Source organism: Drosophila obscura, unplaced genomic scaffold, assembly GCF_018151105.1.
Source record: "Drosophila obscura isolate BZ-5 IFL unplaced genomic scaffold, ASM1815110v1 contig_58, whole genome shotgun sequence".
NCBI lineage: Eukaryota > Metazoa > Arthropoda > Insecta > Diptera > Drosophilidae > Drosophila > Drosophila obscura.
This window is the reverse complement of record NW_024542848.1, coordinates 977,347-1,005,167: the sequence shown is the minus strand read 5'-3', so window position 1 is coordinate 1,005,167 and position 27,821 is coordinate 977,347. Positions and strand designations below refer to the sequence as shown.

The window sequence follows — 27,821 nt, the reverse complement described above, 5'->3', positions numbered from 1 at the left end:
GGCTCTGCGCTCTTCGAGTTGTGTCCGGATATAGGACGTTGTCGGATGATGATTCCCTGGTCCTCGCGGGTATGATACCGGTGGACATCCTAGCGACGGAGAGGACGCAGCTATACGTAGAGCGTCCGGAGTTAGGAAGAATAGCAGAGACCATCCGAGCATCGGCAAGACTGGCGTCGATAGCAACATGGCAGGCAAGGTGGAACACGACCACTAATGGACGATGGACCCACAGGATTGTTACGGACATCGAGCCATGGATAGGGCGGCGAATCGGAGAGGTGAGTTATCATCTGACCCAATTCCTGACGGGCCACGGAGGATACAGAAAATACCTGCACAAGTTTAAACACGAGGACACTCCCGAGTGCTCACATGAGAGCAAGGATCCGGAGCATGTGATCTACCACTGCATGAGGTACCGCTCAAGAACATGGTTCGTCCCACCACCAGAGGAGCTGATGGCCTACATGACGGACACCCTTATAGACATCCAGAGCGATCTGAAAGGATGCGAAAGGGAGCGACGCTTGGCGGAGAGTGCCTTAAGTAGGCAACCCATCCCCGCGAAGTAATATTTTGCGGTGATCCCGCGGGGAATGAGGTGCGTAGCTGTGTGTGGTGAGTTTAGCTGGGAAGCCCCGGAGAGTAGTCCAGTTCGTTGACTGGTACGGGCCGGTCACGTCTTTTAAAGATTCTCACCCGCCATGGAAAAAAAAACGTGTCATACAGTCACACATACTTGTCATTATCAAGGATGAGCCTGGAAACATGTGCCGGTCCTCTGTTGTTTTCTTAGCGTTGGTCTTAGTTAAATTAGGTTATACTTTCGTATATATAGTGCATCCAGTTTTATTGTGCATGCCTTGCCTGTTTGTCGAATATGGAATAGATAGAATATTTCTATAGGTCTGATTTTCAAGTATTAATCGGGATTTTTCGTTTCTAAGTACTGGTCTGCGAAAAGCCAACTGCGAAATATTTTGTCGATCAAAATACAGTCGATCGAAACTGCGTTTTTTATAGTTTCATACGAATATCATCCCTAATTTTGTCGACAAAATATTTCGTCGATCGGCGAACAGAGCGCAGCTCAAATAAAACTAATATCAATCCTTTTTTGGACGGGTTAGACTTTTTTCGGATTTGAGTACTATGCTTAGTAAAAATGTACCTTAAAATACAAAATGTTGTTTGCATGTTTATTTCATTATTATCCTGAAATTGGAAGGTAGAATATAATCTTAAATTAGAATTTAATTTTTAGTATGTTCACAGATTTTAGTATTATTTTGTGGTGTGCAACTGGATTTTTTGAAACCTAAAAAAATGTGGTTAAAAAATAGTACAAAATTTCTGAGAATTTTTGCGATTATTACACCCGCGCTCCAAAAGATTTGTGGTAAAAGTGGATGTGTGTAACGCAAAGAAGAAAACGTTTCCGACCCCGTAAAGTATATTTATACTTGATCAGCATCGCTAGCCGAGTCGATATAGCCATGTCTGTCTGTCCGTCTTGATGAGCCCCTAGTTCTCAGAGACTATAAGAGCTAGAGCAACCACATTTTGTTTCCAGACTCATGTGATATGACACTGCTACAAGTGTATTTAAAAATTTGAACCGCCCCCTTCCGCACCAACAAAAGAAGAAAATCTGTGGCACCCAAAATTTTAAGGATACGATAAAACTATCGTGGAGAAGACCATATCTACCGGATTGCAGAATCTGAATCAGATCGGATCATTATTATAGCCAGAATAAAGAAATTTTCCTCCTCCAGAAGGAGACCCCGCTACTCATTCTCCTTCTCACTCGCACACTCAATTTAAAATGTCTTAAAATTGTACATAAATCATAAGCTCAAAAAATGTATATTCTGACTGAGTACGTGTATAAAAGTAGAGTCGCGTCCACACGTTTCTTCTCGTTTTTTCTTTAGGTTCAATGCCTGTCTCAACAGGTTTCCTTGTCTCACAATTTAGGAATTTTAAATCTGCTTTCGGATCCTAATAAACATTCTCAAAAATATTTTATGGCTTCTTATTAATCTTCAGAAATAATTTGTTCCAATCCAACATCAGACCAACTTTTTTTTTTCTTTTTTTTTTCATATTAGCTGTTTTAAACGAAACAGCGCGCAATGGGTGCTGCAATAGGCCACAAAAATCAAAATAAGAACCTTAAAATTCTCAAACAACAACTGACTTTATGAACAGGTTATTGTCCAAACTTTATACATAGTGCAATAATGATTTTGCTTAGATTTCAACGGTACTTTCTAAAAATACCATTGAAAGTCTAACCTAATGTTCTTTTGCTTTTTACAGAGTCCGCAGAGTTCTGCACTTCTTTGTCTTTAATAATCAAAACATTGTAAGAAAATCATTTGGATTCAACTTGCATTAAATAAATATTGTACATAAATGTATTGACTTTATTTCTAAAATTTAACTTTTGGATAATACGTGTTTTTTTCGTCTTTCATGTCTTTTTGGCTCTCAAAAATTTGTATTCCATGTTATTTGTTGATGTGTTAAAATAAAAAAAATTAGGAGTTCAGCTGCTGAAGCACGCTGAGGCTCATGTAGCATTTCATAAACTGGCCTAACTTTATAAAGCAATTTTTCTATCCGTGACGCAGATTCACCGTTGTTTTATTGTGTTGTTGTTTTTTCTGTTCTTAGTTTTTTCATATTAGCTAGTTTTAAACGAAACAGCGCGTAATGGGTGCTGCAATAGGCCACAAAAATCAAAATATGAACCTTAAAATTCTCAAACAACAACTGACTTTATGAACAGGTTATTGTCCAAACTTTATACATAGTGCAATGATTTTGCTTAGATTTCAACGGTACTTTCTAAAAATACCATTGAAAGTCTAACCTAATGTTATTTTGCTTTTTACAGAGTCCGCAGAGTTCTGCACTTCTTTGTCTTTAATAATCAAAACATTGTAAGAAAATCATTTGGATTCAACTTGCATTAAATGAATATTGTACATAAATGTATTGACTTTATTTCTAAAATTTAACTTTTGGATAATACGTGTTTTTTTCGTCTTTCATGTCTTTTTGGCTCTCAAAAATTTGTATTCCATGTTATTTGTTGATATGTTAAAATAAAAAAATGAGGAGTTCAGCTGCTGAAGCACGCTGAGGCTCATGTAGCATTTCATAAGCTGGCCTAACTTTATAAAGCAGTTTTTCTATCCGTGACGCAGATTCACCGTTGTTTTATTGTGTTGTTGTTTTTTCTGTCCTTAGTTTTTTCCTATGTTTGTGTCAGTTTCTAATTCGAGTCGTGGACGTTCCAAAATGGATTTTCCTCACTCATAAAAACAAAATATGACGAGTCTTCTGCTCCGTGTTGTAGTTTTCCGATGACCCTTCAAATAATTTATCTTCAGAAGCAAATATTGAACATTTTTTATCGCGTTACACCACGCCCATTTTCGCATTTTATAATATGTACACTTCATAGACCATTCAGTAAAATTTAACTTCCGATCGGTCTACAAGAAGTATTTTCGGCCACTCTCCCTATATAAATGCACACAAAGTTCAGCGGCTGCACGTGCACCATTTATTTCTATGAGGCTGCACGCTTTGTGCACACGCTGCATCTTTTTGCAAGCAGCTTTGGTCAGAAAGAGAGCAGAGGTGCACCTCTGGTCACAAGTCCATCTGCAACCGTGACTTGGTTCGGTTATCATGGTACGGTCCCAGCCTTTGTGAATTATGTCAAAACGCGCCACCTCCTGGTGCCCGAGAGTCTTGGCCCATTTCCTCGTCCACCTGGTCACTCTCATCAACTCTCATCATCGATAAATCATCAAAATTTTGTTATTCTGTGCAGAATGTCGTGTATGATTGCATGCAGTGCTGCATCGTTTAAAATCAGCCTTTATGAGCGTAAATTGCGCGTTGTTTAAGGTATCGTTTATAAAAATCTATGGATAAACATTAGCTGTTCAGAATTCTATAAAAATATAATCATAAATAAGTTATATGGAAAAACTTAAGTTTTCGTCCGAAATAAAACATTTGAATATTCAAAAAATAATAAAACGAGAAGGAACGTGTGAGTCGCTTCTGGGGACGCGACTCTACTTATACCCGTACTCAGTCAGCATATACATTTTTAGGCATATAATTATTTAGAACTTAAAAAAAAAAAAGAAATTTTACATTTTACATTTTTTTGCTACATCTGTTATCTACATCTACATATACTATTTATATTATACATCTAACATGTATATTCTACATGTACCATTTAGATTCTACATCTCCTCCGCTAGGGGTTGCTCGCGCACTGAACGCGGCAGAGTGTGCGAGCGAGAAGGACAATGAGTTGCGTTATTGTGTTCAGGAGGGGGCAGGGGAAGGAACAGAAAATTGATTTCTTCATTCTGGCTATAATTATGATCCGATCTAGTTCAGATTTGGCAATCTGGTAGATATGGGCATTCTCTACGATACTGCGTTTTTAGTTTTATCGTATCTTTAAAATTGTGCCTGCCACAGATTTTCGTTCTTTTAGGGGGCGGGGCGAAATTCTGAAATACACTTGTAGCAGTGTGATATCACATAAGTCTGGAAACCAAATTTGGTTTCGCTAGCTCTTATAGTTTCTGAGATCCAGGCGCTCATCGAGACGGACAGACGGACGGACGGACGGACAGACAGACATGGCTAAATCGACTCGGCTATTGATGCTGATCAAGAATATATATACTTTATGGGGTCGGAAACGTTTCCTTCTCTGCGTTCCACAAATCCACTTTTACCACAAATCTAATATACCCCTTAACTCTTTTTTGAGTACGGGTATAAAAAAAAGTCAGAGCCCAAGTTTAAAAAAAGTTGGGATGATGCCAGAAAAAAATGCAAATGTTTTTAACTATCGTTATCATAGCCATAAGGTAATTTTAAACCAGTTTAACTTGTTGGCTCTCTAGTAACGATTAACTAGCCTGTTTTAGTCCGAAAAATTGAAATGGACGTAATCACTCGGGATGATTTTCTACACTACACATCTACTACAGTCGCAAAGAAATTTCTACTGTTATTTCTGGGTTCTTTTAGAGTACACCGATTCATAGCTTATACTACTCTACAAAACTGAACTTTTTTACCGATGCGAAACAAACCGACTTTTTTATGACAGATTGTAAGATTAAATTTTTTTTTTTTAAGAATTATGGTTTTTTGGCAAAACCTTTTTTGAAGAATTTTTTAAGTATGGTATTTTTTATATTCTTTTTTAAGAGGTAGAGAATCTTTTCTCCAGATAACTTAAATATCTTACCTTTGGTTTTAATGAATCTTGCCATTCTGAAAAGTTAATTGATTTATAGCTAATTAGACCGAAACACTTTGTGATTTCAGCTTACCGTTTGGGAAATATAAAGCTTTCAAATGCAAAAATGATCTTTTTTGTGCGGTAGTTTTAGCTTTTCAGAATGGCAAAGTTCATTACAACAAATGTAAGATACTTAAGTTATGTGAAAAAAAGCGCTACCTCTGAATAAAGCTTTAAAAAAATACAGCTTTCAAATATTCTTCAAAAAAAGTTATGCCATAGAAAAAAAATTATCACTAAACATGTTTAAAGCCCCAAATCTATCAAAAAAGTTGGTTTGATTCGAAGCGGCGAAATTATGTCGAGTAGTGTCATCGGCGTGGATTTAACGATTCTACGTTAGAAAATTCATTGTAGCGAAAAAGATAAAATTAGAAAAAAGATTGGTTATTTTTGAGCCACCCTTCTTGTAATATTCGATCCGAGTTAGATTCGTTTTTGATTTGAAATACTTGTCTTAAAAAAAAAACAGGAGTTTTAACGTTTCTCACAATTCATTGCAATAACTGGTTTTCAATCGATCTTTAATATTAACGATGACAGATATATGATATAGGATTCCGCGGTGGTGGTAGTTCTTTACCACTGAGCGGTGAAAAATAACATTCAGATAGTTTACACACTAAGGGCCGAGTTTTTATAGATACAGAAGAGAACATTTGTTTGTTGAGTCTGATAAAGACTATGTAATATTTATACTAGAGCCCTTCCCATTTCTAGGAAGACATGGGTACCGCGACTAAGTTTTTACATTGCTCAAAACACTCACTCAGAACGAACGCTGGCGTTTGTACTGAGCTATAATTTGGTTCTGGTGAGAAGAAATAATAATACAAATACTTGTGATTTCTGCAAGCTTAAACATGTTTTGAGTGTTTTCAGAGACTTAATAGCTATTTTTATTTGTGACTAACTAACTAAATAAAAAATGCGTAATGCTCGAAAGCATTACTATAGTTATAATTTTAAGTATGCTTTAGGGCTCTAATATATACCTTAGGGGGTCGAAATAGCTTCATTCTGACTGAACACAAGCAAACTTTATAAGAAATATGGACAAAAATCCATATGTTTAGCTATAAAATGAAGAATGAACGAAATGTTCTTCGACCTTATTTCTGATTCTGATTACCAAAATTTATAAATTTTACTACGCGTCAAGAAATATAAAAACACAAATGTAAACAAAATATTAAAAACTAAAATTTGTTCCATCGACCAATGATATAGTTATTCGACCTTGGCTGTTGTCGATCAACGAAAATAGAGTAGTCTCTGATAAGTCTAGTTCACATGGAAACAGGCAAGCGGACGGAAGGACAGACAGACATGGCTATATCGCTCTTATTCATGATATTAAGGAATATATGTACATACAATTTTGTGGGGTTGGATGTGGAGCACCGAAGTAGCAAACACTTGGTCAAAATCATAAGGGTGTAAATACATACATATTATATTTAAGACTTGGGTACATTTGGTTTGATTATCTTATTTTTATAGTTTGCTTAGTTAGTGCATACAGATTTTTTCTTTTTCAGTTAACATTACGGTAAAGATTTCTCAACGTATATTGTATTGTAATATATTACATGCTATTATTTTTTAAGCAGTCTGTTACAGCGTAGAACAGAAAAAGCATTTTGCATTTAGCTAATGCTTACAAATTCCAGCATTTATAGTGTGTATCAATAAAATATATTTTTATATACATTAATGTTTCTAACGAAACGAAGTTTGTTGTTTTGATTCCTAAAAACTTTATGAATGTTAATAATTTGTATAACTTCTTTTATCATTAATTCATTTAAGTAATTTATTTTATATACAAAATTAGTTACAAAATGCAGCACGTTGTTGAACAGCAACTTCCAGAACCACCTTTACTCTTTTGTCTTTGATCTATATAAAGAAAGAAGGACAGTTTGTTAAATTAAATTGAATAGAAAATTCAAATAGACGTTAAGACAGACATGGCTGTATCAAGGTTAAAAAAATATCGTCTTTAAAATAATAAATGAGCTTGTTTAAAAAATAGGGAATTGCGGCTGCCTATTAATATTGATTAAAATCGCACTAGGCATAGGGTTGTTTTTTTTCTTCTCGATACTGGCGTATGTGAATATGAAACGAGAAGAGCTGGACTAGGTTGAGCCTAAAAAATGTTTTTTGAAATTAAAACGGGACACCCCTTAATTTTGTAATCTTGGGCTTGATAGTAATAATTAAGTTGTTATTTTTGATTTAAAAAAAATATTGTAGGTTCTACTAGTTCATATTGATAACAAGATATTTTTATTTTTAGCTACTGTTAAAAAATTAACGATTGGTGAAAATCAAGAAGTTCAGCTGGGGTTGATATACTTAGTTAACTTGGTAGCAAAAAATTTGTATTGCCAAAAATACCATTAATAATGGTATCAATTGTAACGAACCATGGTTCCCCATGGTTCGTCACAACACAGGAACACCTGTCTTTAAGTTGAAAATATCTCTACATGTATAACCGTATAAATAAACACTAAGTAAAACCTCAAATTTCCCTAAGTTACATTCCTTTCCCACGGTACCGGTGCACATCGATCACCTTACCGGGGACATTGGACACTTGTTGGGAGGCGATTGCTTAGGTAACCCTCGATTACCGGGCAAAACCCCCCACATGCGAAAGCCAGTCAGCAGTCTCCGACTTTCCTTACCGGGAATATTGGACACTGACTGCAGGGCTAATGATTAGGTAACCTTCTGTTACCGATCAGCCCGTCTGCACGCGCAGACTATAATTCGGCCATAGATATTTATGTAAGAACCCTTCCCACGGTCTGGAGTAGAAATAAGATATCTATAAGACATTCATGGAAGGCCGGCCGATCTATAAAAAGGCAGCCCACCGGCCATCGGGGCAGTCAGTCAAACCCCCATACGCGTCGTAGAACAATTAAACATAACATAACCGGGTAGAATAATAATACGGAAGAATAAAGAAATCCATTAAAATTAAAAGAACCAAAAAGTGTTGTGATTTCTATTTCAGTTGCTGGCAAAGTTCCTGGTTTTCCCGATAAAGTCCTCGTGAATTAGAAATATCTTGTAATTCAGGACCCTGGACAGACTGATGCATACCTCAGCCTGAGATAGGACATTACAAGTGGCGCCCGTGCAGGGACTTTAAAGGATTTTTCGAGGAAACTTCAAGAAAAAAACGGAAATCAGGGACTTCGTGGATTAAAGACCCACTGCCATCAAAAAGCAAATTGAATAAATAACAAGTCCGCGCACTTACATAATCCTGGCGCGAAAACAAAACGCGAAAGTATACCCAGTGCCGATCCTAAAAGTGCTGTTCAACAGTGACTTAGTGCCAAAAATCAACAGAAATCAACATGGAACATCACGACGATGAACAACCAGAGGAGGCATACCCTGCGGGACACTTTTCCAATCCAGGGGTCAGCACCGGCTGGATCCACAAACTCCGTCGGGACGAACTAGAAGTCCTCGCCGAGGAATTCGGATTCGGCAGCGAAGGAACGGTCGATGAACGCCGAAAGAAATTTGCTGCACTAGTCGCCGGGCCACTCGCGCAAGAAGCCTGGGTTCGCCTAGGAGAGTTCGAGAGGCACTATGCCAAACCAGCCTCACGCTCTCGTTCCAAGTCACCACTGCCCACTACTCCTGGACCATTCGACACTCGCCAAATGGATCCTAAGACCGGATTACGAGTCCCCGCAGCCACCGAATACCGCACTCCTGCAGCCCCGTTTCCAAGGCCCCTAGCTACAGAGACCCACCCAGCACCCGGACCGAGCGTCTTGCCAGCGATCGAACGACCCATGGAAGGGCACCACTACAACCACGCTGCACCAATGGCGGAACGCATCCGAAAGTGGGGAATCCAGTTTGACGGCCAAGATGACCCTCTATCATTCATCGAGCTGCTCGAAGAACGCGCGCTTTCGTATAGGGTGGACACAAACCTGCTGCCGCGGGCCATGGCCGAACTTCTCACAGACCGTGCCAGCCGTTGGTTCCGCACCAGCCGCCTACAAAGTTCCTCATGGGAAAATTTCCGCCAGGAATTCTTAACGTTCTTCTTGCCACCACGGTATTTTGAACAATTGGAAGACCGGATCCGAGCCCGCAAGCAAGTGGCTGGGGAACTGTTCAAAGATTTCCTCATCGAGATAAGTCTACTTATGCACCACGCTGGGTACGACGCAACCAAGGAGCTAACCAGGATCTACGACAACGCCCTCCCAGCCTACCAGATGTACGTGCGGCGACACGAACTACAAAGCTTAGCACAGCTCACAATGTTGGCCACCGAGTTCGAGAGAATCCAAGAGCGGACCATCCCGACCACTTTCGCAAACCCGCGTAACACTCCAAGATACGCAAGGCCGGCTTCAGAGCCGAGGAATTGCGACTCGCACCAGACGCCATTTCTGAGTCCCCATTGGGAATCGACAGACACACCAGGGAGACCACCAGCTCATCCAAACAGTACGGCGAATCCCGAGGTATCACATCGCATGATCACGACCCCCATCGCCAACCCACGCGCAGCCTGTCGCCGGTGTGGTGAAGCGGGGCATGCGGCATAGGACTGCCATAATCCCCCCATCCTATTCTGCTGGGAATGTGGCAAACGCGGCACACGGACCATCGATTGCTGTCGCCAGAACACGTCGGGAAACGACTCGCGTCCTTGACTGACACGGGATCAGCCGAGAACGACGCCTCCTCCAACCCGCGACTAAATAACTCTCTACACGTAAGCAACGGCCGGATAGTGGCGATGGTAACCATAGGAGGACAGGCAACGGAAGCCACCGTCGACACAGGGGCATCCCGAAGCTTTATCAGTGCAAACCTCGTCCGACAACTAGACAACAACACCAACCTACAAGATGCATGCGTCCGCATACGCCTGGCCGACGGCTCGGTTAGAGAGATCACCCAGATTCTACTGGCGCACATCAGACTGGATCTAAGAGAAGTTCAAATACCCCTCCTTGTCCTACCAAACATGTTGGATCAAGTTATCGTCGGCATGGACTTCCTATGCGCCATTGAAACAACGATCGTCGCCCATACAAGTCGTTGTTGTGATAACAGAGGCGTCATCGCGACTCACCTGTTCACGTACCAGTCTGGCTGTAGTATAACACGAGTACTACACCCAGCGTACAAAAACATCATACCCATGGTCGACACCACACCCATCGTCGCCCACATAAGCGACTACCAACGGAGGATCGAACCGCCCAGCGCCTTCGATACAACCCTCTTACCAGAAGACCCCCGCCAACCACTTGACTCCGAAGCCGCCGACCCAACCGAACATGAGCCTGAACCAGTCCCGGAGCCGTGGCCGCCAGACTTAGCCAAGCATTTCTAGATGAGGAGCTACCAAAATTGGATGGCCTCCACGGGACGTCGGACATCGCCAAGCACACTATTGTCATGAGGGATCACCGGCCCATAAAACAGCGGTACTATCCTAAGAATCCAGCAATGATGCGAATAATTGATGAACAAGTGGACCAATTGATTTCGGAAGGCCTCATCGAGCCCTCCCGTAGCCCCCACAGCGCCCAATTGTACTCGTCCGTAAAAAGAATGGGAAATGGCGCATGTGCGTGGACTACCGGCAACTCAACACGCATTCCATCCCCGACGCATACCCGCTGCCGAGGATCAACTATATTTTGGAACGGTTACAAAATGCGCGGTTCATCACCACCCTCGACCTGAAAAACGGATACTGGCAGATCCCCATGGCCGACGGAAGTAGAGAAGCAACAGCTTTCACCGTACCGGGCCGGGGCCTCCACCAATAGAAGGTAATGCCCTTTGGACTGAACTCGGCACCCACCCATTATCAACATTTCAGCGGGCTCTGGACACTGTGATTGGTACAGACAAATCTCGTTGACGAGATTTCAACGAACATCTACGCAACTTGAAAGTGGTTTTTTCCCGACTCCGGAAAGCGAATCCAAGGATAAATGCGGAAAAATGCGCGTTCTTTCAAACCCAAATCAAGTATCTCGGCCATATGATCAGCAATCAGGAAATCCACACCGACCCCGACAAAATTGCCGCCGTCAAAGAACTCCGGCCGCCCACCAACCTAAAAGAGCTTCGTCAATGCATCGGGATGGCGTCCTGGTACCGAAGATTTGTATCAAACTTCGCGACGGTCGACCAACCGATGTCTCGCCTACTCAAGAAGGACCAACCATGGGTATGGTCCGAAGCACAACAGGCTGCTTTTGACCTACTGAAGACACTTCTCACGACCGCCCCCGTCCTTGCGTGCCCCGATTTCAACGTCAAGTTCTCGCTGCAAACAGATGCGGATAATCTAGGAGTTGGCGCAGTTCTCACCCAAGAAATCGAAGGCAAAGAACGAGTCATAGCATATGTCAGCCGACGACTGAACCAGGTGGAAGAAAACTACTCCGCTACCGACAAGGAGTGCCTAGCGGTCATTTGGGCCATTCGAAAACTACGCTGCTACCTGGAAGGGTACCGATTCGATGTAATCACCGATCATCTCGCGCTAAAATGGCTAAATACGCTTGACAGCCCATATGGTAGAGTGGCGAGATGGGCCCTCGAACTTCAGCAATACCAATATGACGTGCATTATCAAGCGGGAAAACAGAACGTAGTTGCAGATGCACTATCCAGGCAGCCATTAGGAACACTCGCACGGATCGAAGAGGAGAAGACAGCCTGTCCCTGGCTCCAGCGCAGGATAAAACAAGTCCAGGACGAGCCTCAGAAATATCCCGACTACACCTACACCAACGGGGAACTTTATCGACATCTAGGCCATGGCGCCGACGACGACGACTATATTGCATGGAAACTCTGTGTAGCAAAAGATCAACGAGCCAGAATACTTCACGAATGCCACGACCAACCCACAGCCGGCCACCTAGGGATCAGGAAAACCATCACCCGAATATCCCAACGATACTATTGTCCAGGTTTCTACCGGGACGTGAGAAAATATGTCCGCGGCTGCGTAAGCTGCCAGAAGTTCAAAGCTCAACAACGCAAGCCGGTGGGCCAGATGCTCACTCGCAAAGCCGAAGAGCCATTCGCTACACTATGCGCTGACTTCGTTGGACCACTACCTCGATCAAAGAAAGGAAACACGATGCTGCTCGTCTTCTTTGACACTTTCACGAAATGGGTCGAATTGGTACCACTCAAAAAGGCCACCACCGCTACTCTGGAACTGGCTTTTCGAGAACGAATCCTGAGCCATTTCGGCATATCCAAACGCTTTGGGTGCGACAACGGCACGCAATTCACAAGCCGATCGTTTCGGTCCTTTCTACAGACAGCAGGAGTAGAACTGCAATATACCGCACCGTACTGCCCCCAGGAAAATCCAACAGAAAGGACAAATCGGACGGTCAAGACCATGATTGCCCAATTCGTAGGGGATCGTCAAAATACCTGGGACGAGCTACTACCGGAAATATCACTCGCAGTAAATTCCAGCGTCTCGGAGACAACGAGATTCAGCCCAGCTTTTCTACTGCATGGAAGAGAGCCCCGTTTGCCTGGAGCCCTCTATGACGAAGTCACGGCAGGCACCGGAAGCCCCCAAGAGACCGCTCTCGGCAAGGCAACCAAACTCAGCGAATATTCACCATTGTCAGAAATAACATCCAGAGGGCAAGCCAAGAACAAGGAAGGCATTACAACCTCCGCCGCCGGCAATGGCGCCCCACTATTGGATCCCTAGTACTTCTACGACAACACCACCTCTCCAACGCGGCCGACGGGTTTGCCGCTAAGCTGGCACCAAAATACGATGGACCCTACCGAGTCAAAGGTTTTGCATCCCCGAACATAGTCAAACTACAGCATCCGGGCAGCCGAAAATCGAAGGTTGCTAACATCAACGACTTGAAAGAATTCCACGAGGACAGGGATGCAACCGACGAGGCAAATACTACCACTAACCCACAGCAATCCCCCTAGCCACGACTTTGGTTTCCATACATTGGCAGCTGACCAGCCAAAGCCAACGAATCTAAAGGCGAGAACGGAGAAACCCGCGGACTCAGAAGACGTAACCAACCCCCACTACCACGGAAGTAACGAACGCTCTCAAATAACAAGTTCAACACCCAAAGAAATGAAAACTCAGCACATGCGCTGTAAGAGACAAGACAAAGGAAAATAAATATCAACCTCAGCACACGCGCAGCCGACAGACAGAAAAACCCGAGGACTCAGCACACGTGACATCGAACGGCGATCACCCCCCGCAGCGGAATACCACCAATAACCTGGAAAAGTGTCGCTCAACCCGCTAAGACGAAACCTGAGCCCGGTTCGAAGAAAAGTCCCGTACGTAGCCGCAACGGCCCTATCAAGAAAAGGAAAACGCTATATATATAGCCGAGTTCTCCCGGTACTAAATCAGTTCGCTTCTTAATTCGAGCAAAAGACATTTCTACAAGTTACCCACCATTAATTCAACGCCCATCGAAATACCCAAACAACACCTACGTCTACCGCAGCCAAAACAGTATGGACACTACATTAATTTTGTTCACCATGCTCACGACGGCCCAGGCACTAGTCAAATTACATGACTATACGAACGCAAGCTACATCCCCATAGTGGATGGAGATGCCGTCATCTGGGATAGCTACGGACACCTACGCCACACGACAAACGTAACCTCTTACGAAGAATATGTGGTCCAAACAGAACAGGCCGCCGAACTATTCGCCGTCAATCGGATGACCGAAGTAATTACCACCGACTTAGGCCACATCCGCAACCTAATCTCTACGCTAAAAATCCACCATCGAGACAGGCGGAGCATCAACATCCTAGGAACGGCCCTTAAAGTTACACTACTCGACAAAACCGAACTTTTTTTTTCCTCAAGGATCCAAACCGACTTTTTCTGATAGATATGGGGCTTTAAAATTTTTTAAAGAATTATGGTTTTTTTTCTATGGCAGAAATTTTTTTTGAAGAATTTTTGAAGTCTGGTATTTTTTTTTAAGCTTTTTTCAGAGGTAGCGCTTGTTTTTTTCACATAACTCTAGTATCATCTGGCTGTTAAGAACTTTGCTATTTTGAAAAGGTAATTTAAACAGCTAGAAGTTAAGCCCAAATACTTTGTGATTTCAGCTTACTTTTCTTTAGCTTTTCTTTACAACCAGACGTAAGATACTAAAGTTATGTGAAAAAAACTATCGCTACCTCTGAAAATAGCTTAAAACGAGAAGGAACGTGTGAGTCGCTTCTGGGGACGCGACTCTACTTATACCTGTACTCAGTCAGCATATACATTTTTGAGCTTATGATTTTTAAGAATTTTAGAAAAAAAAAAAATTTTACATTTTACATTTTTTTGCTACATATGCTATCTACATCTACATATACAATGTATATTCTACATCTAACATGTAGATTGCACATGTTCCAATTAGATTCTACATCTCGTCCGCTAGGGGTTGCTCGCGCACTGAACGCGGCAGAGTGTGCGAGCGAGAAGGAAAATGAGTTGCGTTGTTTTGGCCGGGAGGGGGAGGGGAAGCAACTGAAAATTAATTTCTTCATTCTGGCTATAATTATGATCCGATCTGATTCAGATTCGGCAATCTGGTAGATATGGGCATTTTCTTCGATACTGCGTTTTTAGTTTTATCGTATCTTTAAAACTGTGCCTGCCACAGATTTTCGTCCTTTGTGTGGGCGGAAGGGGGCGGGGCGAAATTTTGAAATACACTTGTAGCAGTGTGATATCACATGAGTCTGGAAACCAAATTTGGTTTCTCTAGCTCTTATAGTCTCTGAGATCCAGGCGCTCATCAAGACGGACGGACGGACAGACGGACATAGCTATATAGACTCGGCTATTGATGCTGATCAAGAATATATATACTTTATGGGGTCGGAAACGTTTCCTTCTCTGCGTTGCACACATCCACTTTTACCACAAATCTAATATACCCCTTAACTGTTTTTTGAGTACGGGTATAAAAAATACCAGTTTTCAAAAAAATTTTCAAAAAAAAGTTCTGCCATAGAAAAAAAAAAATATCATCAAACCATTTCTAAGCCCCAAATCTTTAATAAAAAGTTGGTTTTGTTCCTTGAGGAAAAATCGTGTTGACCAGTGTTATCGCCGGTACCCCCGATTTCAACGACTGGGAGCAGGTACGCTTTAAACAAGGCCAACTGGTGGAAGCAGAGGCAAACCAGATGGAGATCAACACCAAGATCCAGGACCGCCTAAATGAGCTGACTCATTACATGAACACTATAAACAAATCCGACGACGCCGAGAGAAACCAACTGGTGGAGATAATTCTGGCTAAGAACAGAATTATTATCACCGATCTGGAAAACCTCATCCTCGGCCTAACTCTGGCACGGATCCATAAAATCAGTCTAGCCCTACTAGACGGCGCCGACATCCAAGAGTTCGAGGCACAGCATCTGACCAACCTCAGCTTGGTAGAACTTTTGGGAGTATCAAAAGTGAGCGTCTTCCAGAGCAGCGACCTACTCACGTTCCTGATAAAGTTCCCCCAACCCAAACGAACATGCCGAAAAATACTCATATTCCCAGTACAACACCAACGGAAAATACTAGACTTCGGCAAGGGAAACATCGTAGCAGAATGTGGAACAGAAGCCGTCAAAGTTGGCGACTGCGAGGCTACCGTCGGCGCAACATTTTGCCGACAATATCAAGGGAACACCTGCGCCCAACAGATGATGGCAGGGTCTGCCGCCCACTGCGCAACGCTGCCAGGGCACCTAGAGGCAATCAGCCCCGTGGATCATGGAACCATCATCATTAACGACGCACAAGTGACCATTCTGGAAGAGACTGGCGCTCGACAGAACATCTCTGGGACTTATCTGGTGACGTATTCCGGATCGTGTTAAATGGGACCTGGTATGTAAACCATCTGGGGGACTCGCGACGAAAAGCCGTGGTGTCAGCAATGACACAGGTGAATGTGACGTCACATCGAGAGCAGCTGAGTCTACCCTTCTTGAGGGAACTCAGCCTGAAAAACCTTAAGCACATCGGCCACCTGCAAGAAGTGCTGACGATCAGAAGTGATACCGCATATATTCTCACGGTAAGCATCGCATGTCCACTCTGCGTAATCATTTGGGTCCTACATCGCCGGCTGGGAACCCAAAACACGGCGCCTACAGACCCCGAGGCCCCAGCCCGCGAAACCGACTCCAGCCAGGTACACACCACCGCCGTTAGAATTGACAAATCCCACGAACCTCGAAAACAACCAGACGCGGCCACCCGAGTAGGGCCAGCCCCACGACCACCGGGCCAGGGAACGCGGATCACTCCCGTACTCAACCAGTAGACGCGCCACCCACAAAAAAAATCCTGACCACGGCTTCTGCCCGCCGCTCGACGGACGACAAGCCGAAAACCGAGGTAACATCGGTATGTGAAGCGGTAGTGCCCACCAGTACGACCAAACATACCCATAAAGGAAGACAACAAGCTGCGACTCCAAGACTACGAAGGAAAAAAGATAATAAACAATGAACAACAACTACAACAACGACGATATTATCGTCATCTCCTCTGACGAGGAGTCAGAAACCTCCACCACCAGCACCGAGGAAGACCAGTACCATAGATTCCGACGGGAGAATCTATGGTCCCCCCCACCAAGGGCGAGGACACCAACCGCCAACACCTCGCCAAGGCCGGCCACGCCGTCGTTTTCGCCAAGGCCGCACAACGCCGAGGAGTGGCCCCCAGCCCCGACACTGGAGACAGCACCACCCGGGCGGAAGAGCCCCCCGCTGTTCACCCGTAGACCGGCGGGGCATCGCCACCAAGGCGACCCCCGCACGCCGCCCCGACCAGCTGAGCCCAAGAAGAGCCCCGAAACGGAGCCAACCGTTGACGAGGAACCATACGCCCGCCGCGTCTATATCCGTACTCAAAAAGTTAAGGGGAATATTAGATTTGTGGTAAAAGTGAATGTGTGCAACGCAGAGAAGGAAACGTTTCCGACCCCATAAAGTATATATATTCTTGATCAGCATCAATAGCCGCGTCGATATAGCCATGTCTGTCTGTCCGTCTGTCTGTCTGTCTGTCTGTCTGTCTGTCTGTCTGTCTGTCTGTCTGTCTGTCTGTCTTGTTGAGCGCCTAGTTCTCAGAGACTATAAGAGCTAGGGCAACCAAATTTGGTTTCCAGACTCATGTGATATCACACTGCTACAAGTGTATTTTCGCCCCGCCCCCTTCCGCCCACACAAAGGACGAAAATCTGTGGCAGATACGCTAAAACTAAAAACGCAGTATCATAGAAAATGACTATATCTACCAGATTGTCGAATCTGAATCAGATCGGATCATAATAATAGCCAGAATGAAGAATTTGATTTTAAAGTTGTTTCCCCCGCCCCCTCCTGTAAGAGAAAAGATACTCATTCTCTTTCTCGCACGCACACTCTGCACAAAAAAATTTAAAATGTAAAATTTTTTTAAATTCGAAAATTCAAAACAATTAAATCAAAATGAAAACGAGAAGGAACGTGCGAGTCGCTTCTGGGGACGCGACTCTACTTATACCCGTACTCAGTCAGTATATACATTTTTGAGCATATGATTTTTTAGAATTACAAAAAAAGAAATTTACATTTTACATTTTTATACCCGTACTCAAAAAAGAGTTAAGGTTTCCGACCCCATTAAGTATATATATTCTTGATCAGCATCAATAGCCGAGTCGATATAGCCATGTCTGTCTGTCCGTCTGTCTGTCTGTCTGTCTGTCTGTCTGTCTGTCTGTCTGTCCGTCTGTCCGTCTTGATGAGCGCCTAGATCTGAGAGACTATAAGAGCTAGAGAAACCAAATTTGGTTTCCTGACTCATGTGATATCAAACTGCTATAAGTGTATTTCAAAATTTCGCCCCGCCCCCTTCCGCCCACACAAAGGACGAAAATCTGTGGCAGACACATTTTTAAAGATACGATAAAACTAAAAACGCAGTATCGTAGAGAATGCCCATATCTACCAGATTGCCGAATCTGAACTAGATCGGATCATAATTATAGCCAGAATGAAGATTAATTAATTTTCTGTTGGTTCCCTCTCCTTCTCCAGCGCTGCTGACGCTACTGATTCTCTTTCTCGCTCGCACACTCTGCCGCGTTCAGTGCGCGAGCAACCCCTAGCGGAGGAGATGTAGAATATAAATGGTACATGTGCAATCTACTTGTTAGATGTGGAATAGACATTGTAGATGAGATGTAGATAGCAAATGTAGCAAAAAAATGTAAATGTAAAATTTTTTTTTTAGTTTTTATATTCTAAAATATCATAAGCTCAAAAATGTATATACTGACTGAGTACGGGTATAAGTAGAGTCGCGTCCCCAGAAGCGACTCACGCGTTCCTTCTCGTTTTGCTACATCTGTTATCTACATCTACATATATTATGTATATTCTACATCTAACATGTAGATTAAACATGTACCATTTAGTTTCTACATCTCCTCCGCTAGAGGTTGCTCGCGCACTGAACGCGGCAGAGTGTACGAGCGAGAAGGAAAATGAGTTGCAAGGTCGTCGGCAGAAGAGGGCAGGGGAAGCAACTGAAAATTAATTTCTTCATTCTGGCTATAATTATAATCCGATCTGATTCAGATTCGGCAGTCTGGTAGATATGGGCATTCTCTACGATACTGCGTTTTTAGTATTATCGTATCTTTAAAAATGTGCCTGCCACAGATTTTCGTCCTTTGTGTGGGCGGAAGGGGGCTGGGCGAAATTTTGAAATACACTTGTAGCAGTGTGATATCACATGAGTCTGGAAACCAAATTTGGTTGCCCTAGCTCTTATAGTCTCTGAGATCTAGGCGCTCAATAAGACGGACAGACAGACAGACAGACGGACAGACAGACATGGCTATATCGACTCGGCCATTGATGCTGATCAAGAATATTATATACTTTATGGGGTCGGAAACGTTATCTTCTCTGCGTTACACACATCCACTTTTACCACAAATCTAATATACCTCTTAACTCTTTTTTGAGTACGGGTATAAATATATATACTGACTGAGCACGGGTATAAGGAGAGTCGTGTCCCCAGAAGCGACTCGTACGTTTCTTCTCGTTGAATTTTGTTGCTTACAAAATTTTATAAAATTCGGTAGCAACCTCTAAAAAATTTTAATTTAAACTATACTATAAATTTTTAGAAAAAAAAAATGTGTGTAAGGGGCAACGCGTGCACCTAATTGATTGCGGTAGCCAGAGTATGTGGCATGGTTTGCATAACGAAATTTTTACTTTTCTATGAATTAATCAAAAAAAAAACGAGAAGGAACGTGTGAGTCGCTTCTAAAGACGCGACTCTACTTATAACCGTACTCAGTCAGTATTTACATTTTTTAACATATGATTTTTTAGAATTTTAGAATTAAAAAAAAAATTTTACATTTTAAATTTTTTTGCTACATCTGTTATCTACATCTACAATGTATATTTTACATCTAACATGTAGATTATAGATGTACCATTCAGATTCTACATCTTCTCCGCTAGGGGTTGCTCGCGCACTGAACGCGGCAGAGTGTGCGAGCGAGAAGGAAAATGAGTTGTGTTGTTGACGGCGGGAGGGGGAGAGGAAGCAAATGAAAATTCATTTCTTCATTCTGGCTATAATTATGATCCGATCTGATTCAGATTCGGCAATCTGGTAAATATGGTCATTCTCTACGATACTGCGTTTTTTGTTTTATCGAATCTTTAAAATTGTGCCTGCCACAGATTTTCGTCCTTTGTGGGAGGGGAAGGGGGCGGGGCGAAATTTTGAAATACACTTGTAACAGTGGGATATCACATGAGTCTGGAAACCAAATTTGGTTGCCCTAGCTCTTACAGTCTCTGAGATCCAGGCGCTCATCGAGACAGACAGACAGACAGACAGACAGACAGACGGACAGACAGACATGGCTGGCTATCGACTCGGCTATTGATGCTGATCAAGAATATATATACTTTATGGGGTCGGAAAATGTTTCCTTCTCTGCGTTACACACATCCACTTTTACCACAAATCTAATATACCCCTTAACTCTTTTTTGAGTACGGGTATAATAAATAAAAAATTTTGTCTAAAATGTTGTTCAAACGCTTATTTCATTTTATTTTGGTCATTCTTAGGTGTTTTGTTTTATACTTTTTGGTGAAAATTGCAATTTGTTTATTTTTATACCCTACTCAAAAAAGTTGGGTTGTGTGGGGGGTGCGCGGGCGTTCGACCCCAAAGCGCTTAGCCGCCGCGCCGCCGCGCCGCCCCGCGCCGCGCCGCGATGAGTGTATAGAGACTAAAAGCTAGAGAAACCAATTTGGTTTCCAGACTCATGATATCACACAAAATGAAATTCAAAATTCGCCCCGTTCGAACAACATCTTGGCAGGCACATTTAAATTTGAAACTAAAACGCGTATGTGAGATGCCCATATCTACCAGATTGCCGAATCTGAATCAGATCGGATTATAATTATAGCCAGAATGAAGAAATTTATTTTCAGTTGCTTCCCCTCCACCACCCGGCCAAAACAACGCAACTCAGTTTCCTTCTCGCTCGCACACTCTGCCGCGTTCAGTGCGCGAGCAACCCCTAGCGGAGGAGATGTAGAATCTAATTGGAACATGTGCAATCTACATGTTAGATGTAGAATATACATTGTATATGTAGATGTAGATATCATATGTAGCAAAAAAATGTAAAATGTAAAATTTTTTTTTTTTTCAAAAATTTTTAAAAATCATAGGCTCAAAAATGTATATACTGACTGAGTACGGGTATAAGTAGAGTCGCGTCTCCAGAAGCGACTCACACGTTCCTTCTCGTTTGCTTTTGAAAATGTGTGCGTTTTAAACCAACCTGTGTGGTTATAGTTAAATGTCGTAACGATTAAATTTGGGCCCACGAACGCGAAATTCGTCACAAGTTGTGGCTTCGAAAAGCCGTGAAAGTAACCAAGACATTACATATTTTTTGTTTTTGTACGTTGGACGTTGATATGCAATGACTGCACCATCAACTGGCCCATGCGACACCAAGCCAAAGCCTGTTACGCGCAGAACCCAGGCAGAAACGCAGCCCTCCTTCCGCCCAACCGACCGAGGGGCGCTGCCGCATAACGCGCGACGCGTGTTACCGAACCGATCGCGAGCATGCAGGAAAGATAGGTGTTAGACTAAAATTCGAGGAAAATTAGATCTAAACACAACTCAAAGAGCTAAACATGCAAAGATAGCTAAGAAATTTTACTAGTTACGGAAAAGGTATTAGGTATTCCTTCCATATTGGGGGGAAGCATGAAGAGTTAATGGATAGGGTGAATAGTTTAAGCAAGGGTCCACACAGAGCGTCGGCACAGTACCTAAGTACACAGCCGGGAACTCCGTCGGGACCTGGTGAAAACACCGGCTTAACTAGTCGAAGATCATGAAGCAGTGAGCTTTCATTTAACAAGGGCCTGAAAATGCCGTTTGACCTTGGTAAACTGTGTGGTTACGGCTGATAAGAGTAGCTTTCATGAGAATAGGTTGTTTGGAAAAAATTAGCAAAAAGATCGGCAATTGCCTGATCATTGCTTGCTGACATATTGAGAAATGATAGCGAGGATGGATGTGCGGACGTTCTACGCTTACTATTTACGAAGCTGTAAAACTGTTTAGGGTCCTGTGAAAATCGTATCCTGCATCGAGATAGGTAGTTTTTAAAGCATTTAGCGTTAAGAACGGAGAAATTTGACCGAGCTATTACATAGTGAGAAAGAGAAGAGGGAGAACCAACTTCTCGAAATTTGGTATAGTCTTGATTTTACATTTTTTAGACTGGATAACTCTTTGGTAAACCAAGGAGGCTTCCCAGATCTAACCGGACAAGAAAGTGGCACACAAGAATAAAAAAATGTGTCAAGTACATTGTAAAAAATGTTTGTGCCTTTTATAACGTCAGTGCACAAGTACATAGCGGACCAATCAAAATCCCTAATGAGGTTATTAAGCTTCGTAAACTCGGCTTTACGAAAGCAGCGCAAACGTTCAGATAGCCTATCTATTCGATCCTATACAGTAGGCTCAATATCGACCGAAACTTCGAGTGTAGGATGGTAGGAGTCTTCAGGTATAATTAGAGGAAGGGCTCGGGTTAGCAACGCTATGGTCGGATCCGAGGCAAAGCTCAGATCAAGCAATCGACCCAAGGAAATTTTCACATGGTTGACTTAAGACAGGGATAGGTCTAGCAAGCCGTCGATAAAGTCATGTCGTGACATGGGCACAAGATTATTAGACTCGTATACCGAAGACCAAACAGTACCTGGCAAATTGAAATCACCAAGAACTATAATATAGTCTTTATCTGATAGCGAGGAAGAAACAGTTTTTAAAGCGGTCAGGTGATGCTCGTATATTAAGATATACGATGAAGGTGGAATGGCCGGCTTTAACCAGGTCTCGGTAAACACAATAACGTGGGACGAGAATGCGAGACTCTCCAGAAAAAGGAGTGCTGAGCTTACTACGCAAGCCTCTAGCATTCTGGTAGGTAACTTAAAGAGAGGAAGTTAGTTTTATGAATGGGTGGAAGTAGAGCGGGAAGATGAGGGTGGAGATGGAACCCTGGCCTGACTGCTAGGAAGAGCTATGGGGGCCTTCTTCTTCTTAACCTTGTACTCTGTCACAACATATTCCTCCGGCCAAAATGGCAGAGCAAATGGCTTCTAAATGAGTTTTGCAGACGCTTATCTTACTGGAAGCTATTTCCCTGGCACTAGAGAAATAAAACTTCTCCACCTTTAAGCCATCGGCTTTTATTTTGCTTGGAGTAAAAGCCGTTACATCGTTAGATGTAAGGTCAGGGGCAAGCCGTGATTAAAAAACTTGCCGCTTTAGTGGGACTCCCATCAGTGGTTTTGGCACCACAGGTTTTGGACCTGTGTTGGTAATATCCTGAGGTCGTCTATTAGCTGGTGGGAGCGAAACTGATTGGATAGTTAAGGAGTTGGGTGCGGTCTCGACGAACACGGACGCTACAGACATTTCTAACTGCATACTCTCCGAAGTGACGCATTCGGCTCCCGAATCTACATCACCAGCAGCGATCGTTGCCCTTAGAGTAGCAAACGTAATCAACTGCTGCACTAAGGGAGTGGTCGGAGTAAGTTTTTCAGATGCCGGCGGACATGAGGCAGTCGGCACTTGCAAGTCCCGCGGAGTAGACTTATTTCGCCTCGGAGACTCAGCCAGCAGCTGTAAGCTGCTGAACTGAGTGTCCATGGCCAAGTGCCGATCATATTGCTATTGAAAGCCTACGATCAGCTCTTTGAAGCCACTTCGCGTCTGCCTCATGAACGAACGCATGTCGTTTTCCACAGCACAGCATTCCTCACAACTATAATGCAGGCTGTTTTTTGTGAAATTAAATCTCCTACACGGCCCGAGATCCCCTACACATTTTGCGTGCAGTACGCTTTCGCAAAGCCAGCGAGGGATATTGGGCTGGTCATGGGTGATTTTCGAGAAATTCAAATTAAAAACCATCCCAAATAGCGTATAATAATCAACTCACCTTGCGAATTGGGTTCAGGCAAATTATCACGAGGCACTAAATGCATAACAGTCGTTTTGCCTAATGGAAGTCCCAGTGCTCCTAACGTTACATTGCAATGTAGGAAACGTCCCTGATAAATCAAACGTAAAATTTCAGCCTTTGAAACAGCTTCGCGCTTCCAATCTAAAAAAAATATATTTTAGAACTGTGTAAGAATCTATATTATTATTAAATTAATTAAATTAAAATCAGATAATTAAACATTAAGTTTCAAATTTAAGTCACCATAGATTTGCTAATATCTTGTTACTTTTATCTTTAAACTATTTGGAACTAAATAAAATCAGTTTCTATGAAAAACACAGATATGCAGTGGTGCCACAGATCGCGCGTGTAATGGGAATCAGCAGAGAGAAATTCCGGGTATAAATTTCAGCAGTACATTTTTAGAAACCAAACTCGAACAAAGGCTAGTGTTGACACCATCCAAGATTAAATTAGCATAGGGTTCATTTCAAAGTTCTATTAATTTTATGAAGTAATATTTAATTGATTTTTCAAGGCTGTACTTAAAAAAATTTTAGTTTTAATTTGAACCAAACCGTCTTTTTCCGAGAGGAAGGAAGCTTTCAATTTTTTTAAAGAATTCTTTCTTTTTGAAGTATTTTTAAAAGCAGGTTGTTCGGCTAAGCGCCGGCCCATGGCAGCACATAGAGTAGTTGAGCATCTCTTAATGTAATGTCTCTCTTTATAACCGTTTGTTTGCTTGTACTTATGCTCTTGCTGGTGCCTTGCTCCTTCTCGGCTTTCGTCAGCCGCTGTGGGGGAGGTTCGTCAGAAAAGGCAGAAGTCACTTCAAATTCGATCATCACCGTAGTTAAACGTTTGGCTGTCTGGCACAGTGACCTGCCTGCCACAGAGTTCTAAACTAAACCTAACATGAACATATCAACTTCAACAGTCTTGAACCGGCCCACGAGTCTTTAATCGACCCATCGTTGACTCTCGTTATCAAATCCGCACACCTTTCGCTAGTTTTGGATAATACATATATATTAACTTAAGTAAAATAAACTGTGAATATATTAACTGAACAATCATCGTCTCTTAAATAATCTTGCAAAACAACGCTACTGAGTAGCTCAGTAGCTAAACACAGGTATTTTTTTTTTAAATATAATTTTTTTCACATAACTTAAGTATCTTGCATTTGGTTTTAATGAATTTTGCCATTCTAAAAATCTAATTTAAGCAGCTATCAATTATACCTAAGCAATTTGTGATTTCAGCTTACCGTTTGGGAAATATTAAGCTTTCAAATGCAAAAATTATGATTTTTGTGCGGTATTTTTTTTTACGAAATTTTGACATTAAAAATTTAGGAAAAGTCGAAAAAAATATATCCTGGGTCCTTTATTTTTTAGCATATAGGTGCATTAATTTGGCATCGTTTTAGGTATTGCTCACTAAAATCTATGGAGAGATGGCGGATCTAAAACCCTCCGACAAACACTCCAACCAACCATCCCAAAATCACATTTTATCATTTTACAGTTGCAGGCCCACAAAGCAATGCTTGTTTTGACATTTTTGAATTTTAAAATTTTCAAAATTGGAATTTCATATCAAGTAAATAAACATTGCTTTGTGATTGAAAGGTGGGGGTATATTTCCAAAAAAAACGAGAGGGAACGTGTGAGTCGCTTCTAGGGACGCGACTCTACTTATACCCGTACTCAGTCAGTATATACATTTTTGAGCATTTGATTTTTTTGAGTTTTAGAAAAAAAAAAATTTTAAATTTTTTTGCTACATCTGTTATCTACATCTACATATATTATGTATATTCTACATCTAACATGTAGATTATACATGTACCATTTAGATTCTACATCTCCTCCGTTAGGGGTTGCTCGCGCACTGAACGCGGCAGAGTGTGCGAGCGAGAAAGAGAATCAGAAGCGTCAGCAGCGCTGGAGAAGGAGAGGGAACCAACAGAAAATTAATTTCTTCATTCTGGCTATGATTATGATCCGATCTGATTCAGATTAGGCAATCTGGTAGATATGGGCATTTTCTACGATACTGCGTTTTTAGTTTTATCGTATCTTTAAAAATGTGCCTGCCACAGATTTTCGTTCTTTGTGTGGGCGGAAGGGGGCGGGGCGAAATTTTGAAATACACTTGTAGCAGTGTGATATCACATAAGTCTGGAAACCAAATTTTGTTGCCCTAGCTCTTATAGTCTCTGAGATCTAGGCGCTCAACAAGACGGACAGACAGACAGACAGACGGACAGACAGACAGACAGACAGACGGACAGACAGACAGACGGACAGACAGACATGGCTATATCGACTCGGCTATTGATGCTGATCAAGAATATATATACTTTATGGGGTCGGAAAATTTTCCTTCTCTGCGTTACACACATCCACTTTTACCACAAATCTAATATACCCCTTAACTCTTTTTTGAGTACGGGTATAAAAATTAGTACAGTTGGCAATCTACGAACAATTTAATTTATAAGTAGCTTATTTTGTTAAGAACAGATGCTTTAAGCGGCATCATGTCTGAAAATAAAACCATACCCTACGAAAAATTATTTGTTTACAAGTCCAATCCAAAGTTGCAGAAACTGTAAAAATGATAGAAATATTTAATACCTATTCTATCACCACGAACCCAAAATGTGAAAGGTGGTACAATTTTCTTGTCAACGTTATGTTTTTTGTTGCTATAAGAGCTTCAGATATTGAAATAAACTTGTAGCAGTGTATGATATGAGTCTGGAAATATTATTTAGTTGCTCTAGCTCATATAGTCTCTGAGAACTAGGCACTCAACAAGACGAACGAATGGACATACGGACGGACAGACAGGGCTATATTGACTCGGCTATTGATGCTGATCAAGAATATATATACTTTATGGGGTCGGAAACGTTTCCTTCTCTGCGTTGCACACATTCACTTTTACCACAAATCTAATATACCCCTTAACTCTTTGAGTACGGGTATAATTAGACGAATAGGATAACATTTGCGAAAACCACCGACTAGAGAAGTCTCAAAATCCATGAAATATCGGGAGCGGCAGTTTTTAGTCGCTGGGTGTACAAGTGTCGTGTTTTAACTATTTTTTGTGGGCTTAAATATTAACCAATTGAGCTGAAATTTTCAGAGGATTATATTTTCATATTCTAAATTATTAAAAAAAATCAAAGCGATATAAAGTATAGCTGCCATACAAGCATGGTCAACATATGGTATTTTTTTAACTTTGACCTCAAGTCTGCACCTCTAAGGGCCGGTATCTCGACTTCGGGTTAAAATTAATCAGAACGTTAAAGTATCCAAAAATGAAAATTTGGTTTCTTAAGGGCTCTTGTGAGGGTTAACATTCAACCGGCGGCCGGAACCCGGCTAGCCCACCTTGATTTGTGCAACCCTGGTCAAGCAGAAAAAGTGCGTTTGTTTTTTGCAAAATATAAATCAAAATGCGTAATAATATTCTATGGAAATGCGAGCCATCGTGAGACTTCGAGTAAACCTTCCACAACTTTATCAGGTGGTTAACTTTATCCTAACGACAACTAATCGGTACCGTAACCGGAAGACGAGATACCGGCCCTAAATGTATTCCAATCGGGCTAAAACTTGCTTTGCTTCATAGAAAAAGGAACATTCTAAGACCCTGAGACCTTTGAAAATCAAAATTTTCCAAAATAATCGCCCTCCTAATGTATACATGGAGCTATCTGTACATTTCTCTCGCCATTTTTGACCAAATTTGATCTGCAAGATATAAT

General features: G+C 42.1%; 1 protein-coding gene across 1 annotated transcript in view; it reads right to left on the bottom strand.

The window, feature by feature from the left end:
• Window positions 1-6,797: 6,797 nt before the first annotated feature.
• LOC111079708 (ubiquitin-like protein 3) overlaps window positions 6,798-27,821 on the bottom strand; it is an 81,604-nt gene continuing 60,580 nt past the window's right edge. The window contains exons 5-6 of the mRNA XM_022374971.2: window positions 24,026-24,190; window positions 6,798-7,267 (exon numbers count right to left, since the gene is read on the bottom strand). Coding sequence (XP_022230663.2) covers window positions 7,203-7,267; window positions 24,026-24,190 — 230 coding nt within the window. The 3' untranslated portion in view covers window positions 6,798-7,202. The remainder of the gene's footprint in view (window positions 7,268-24,025; window positions 24,191-27,821) is intronic.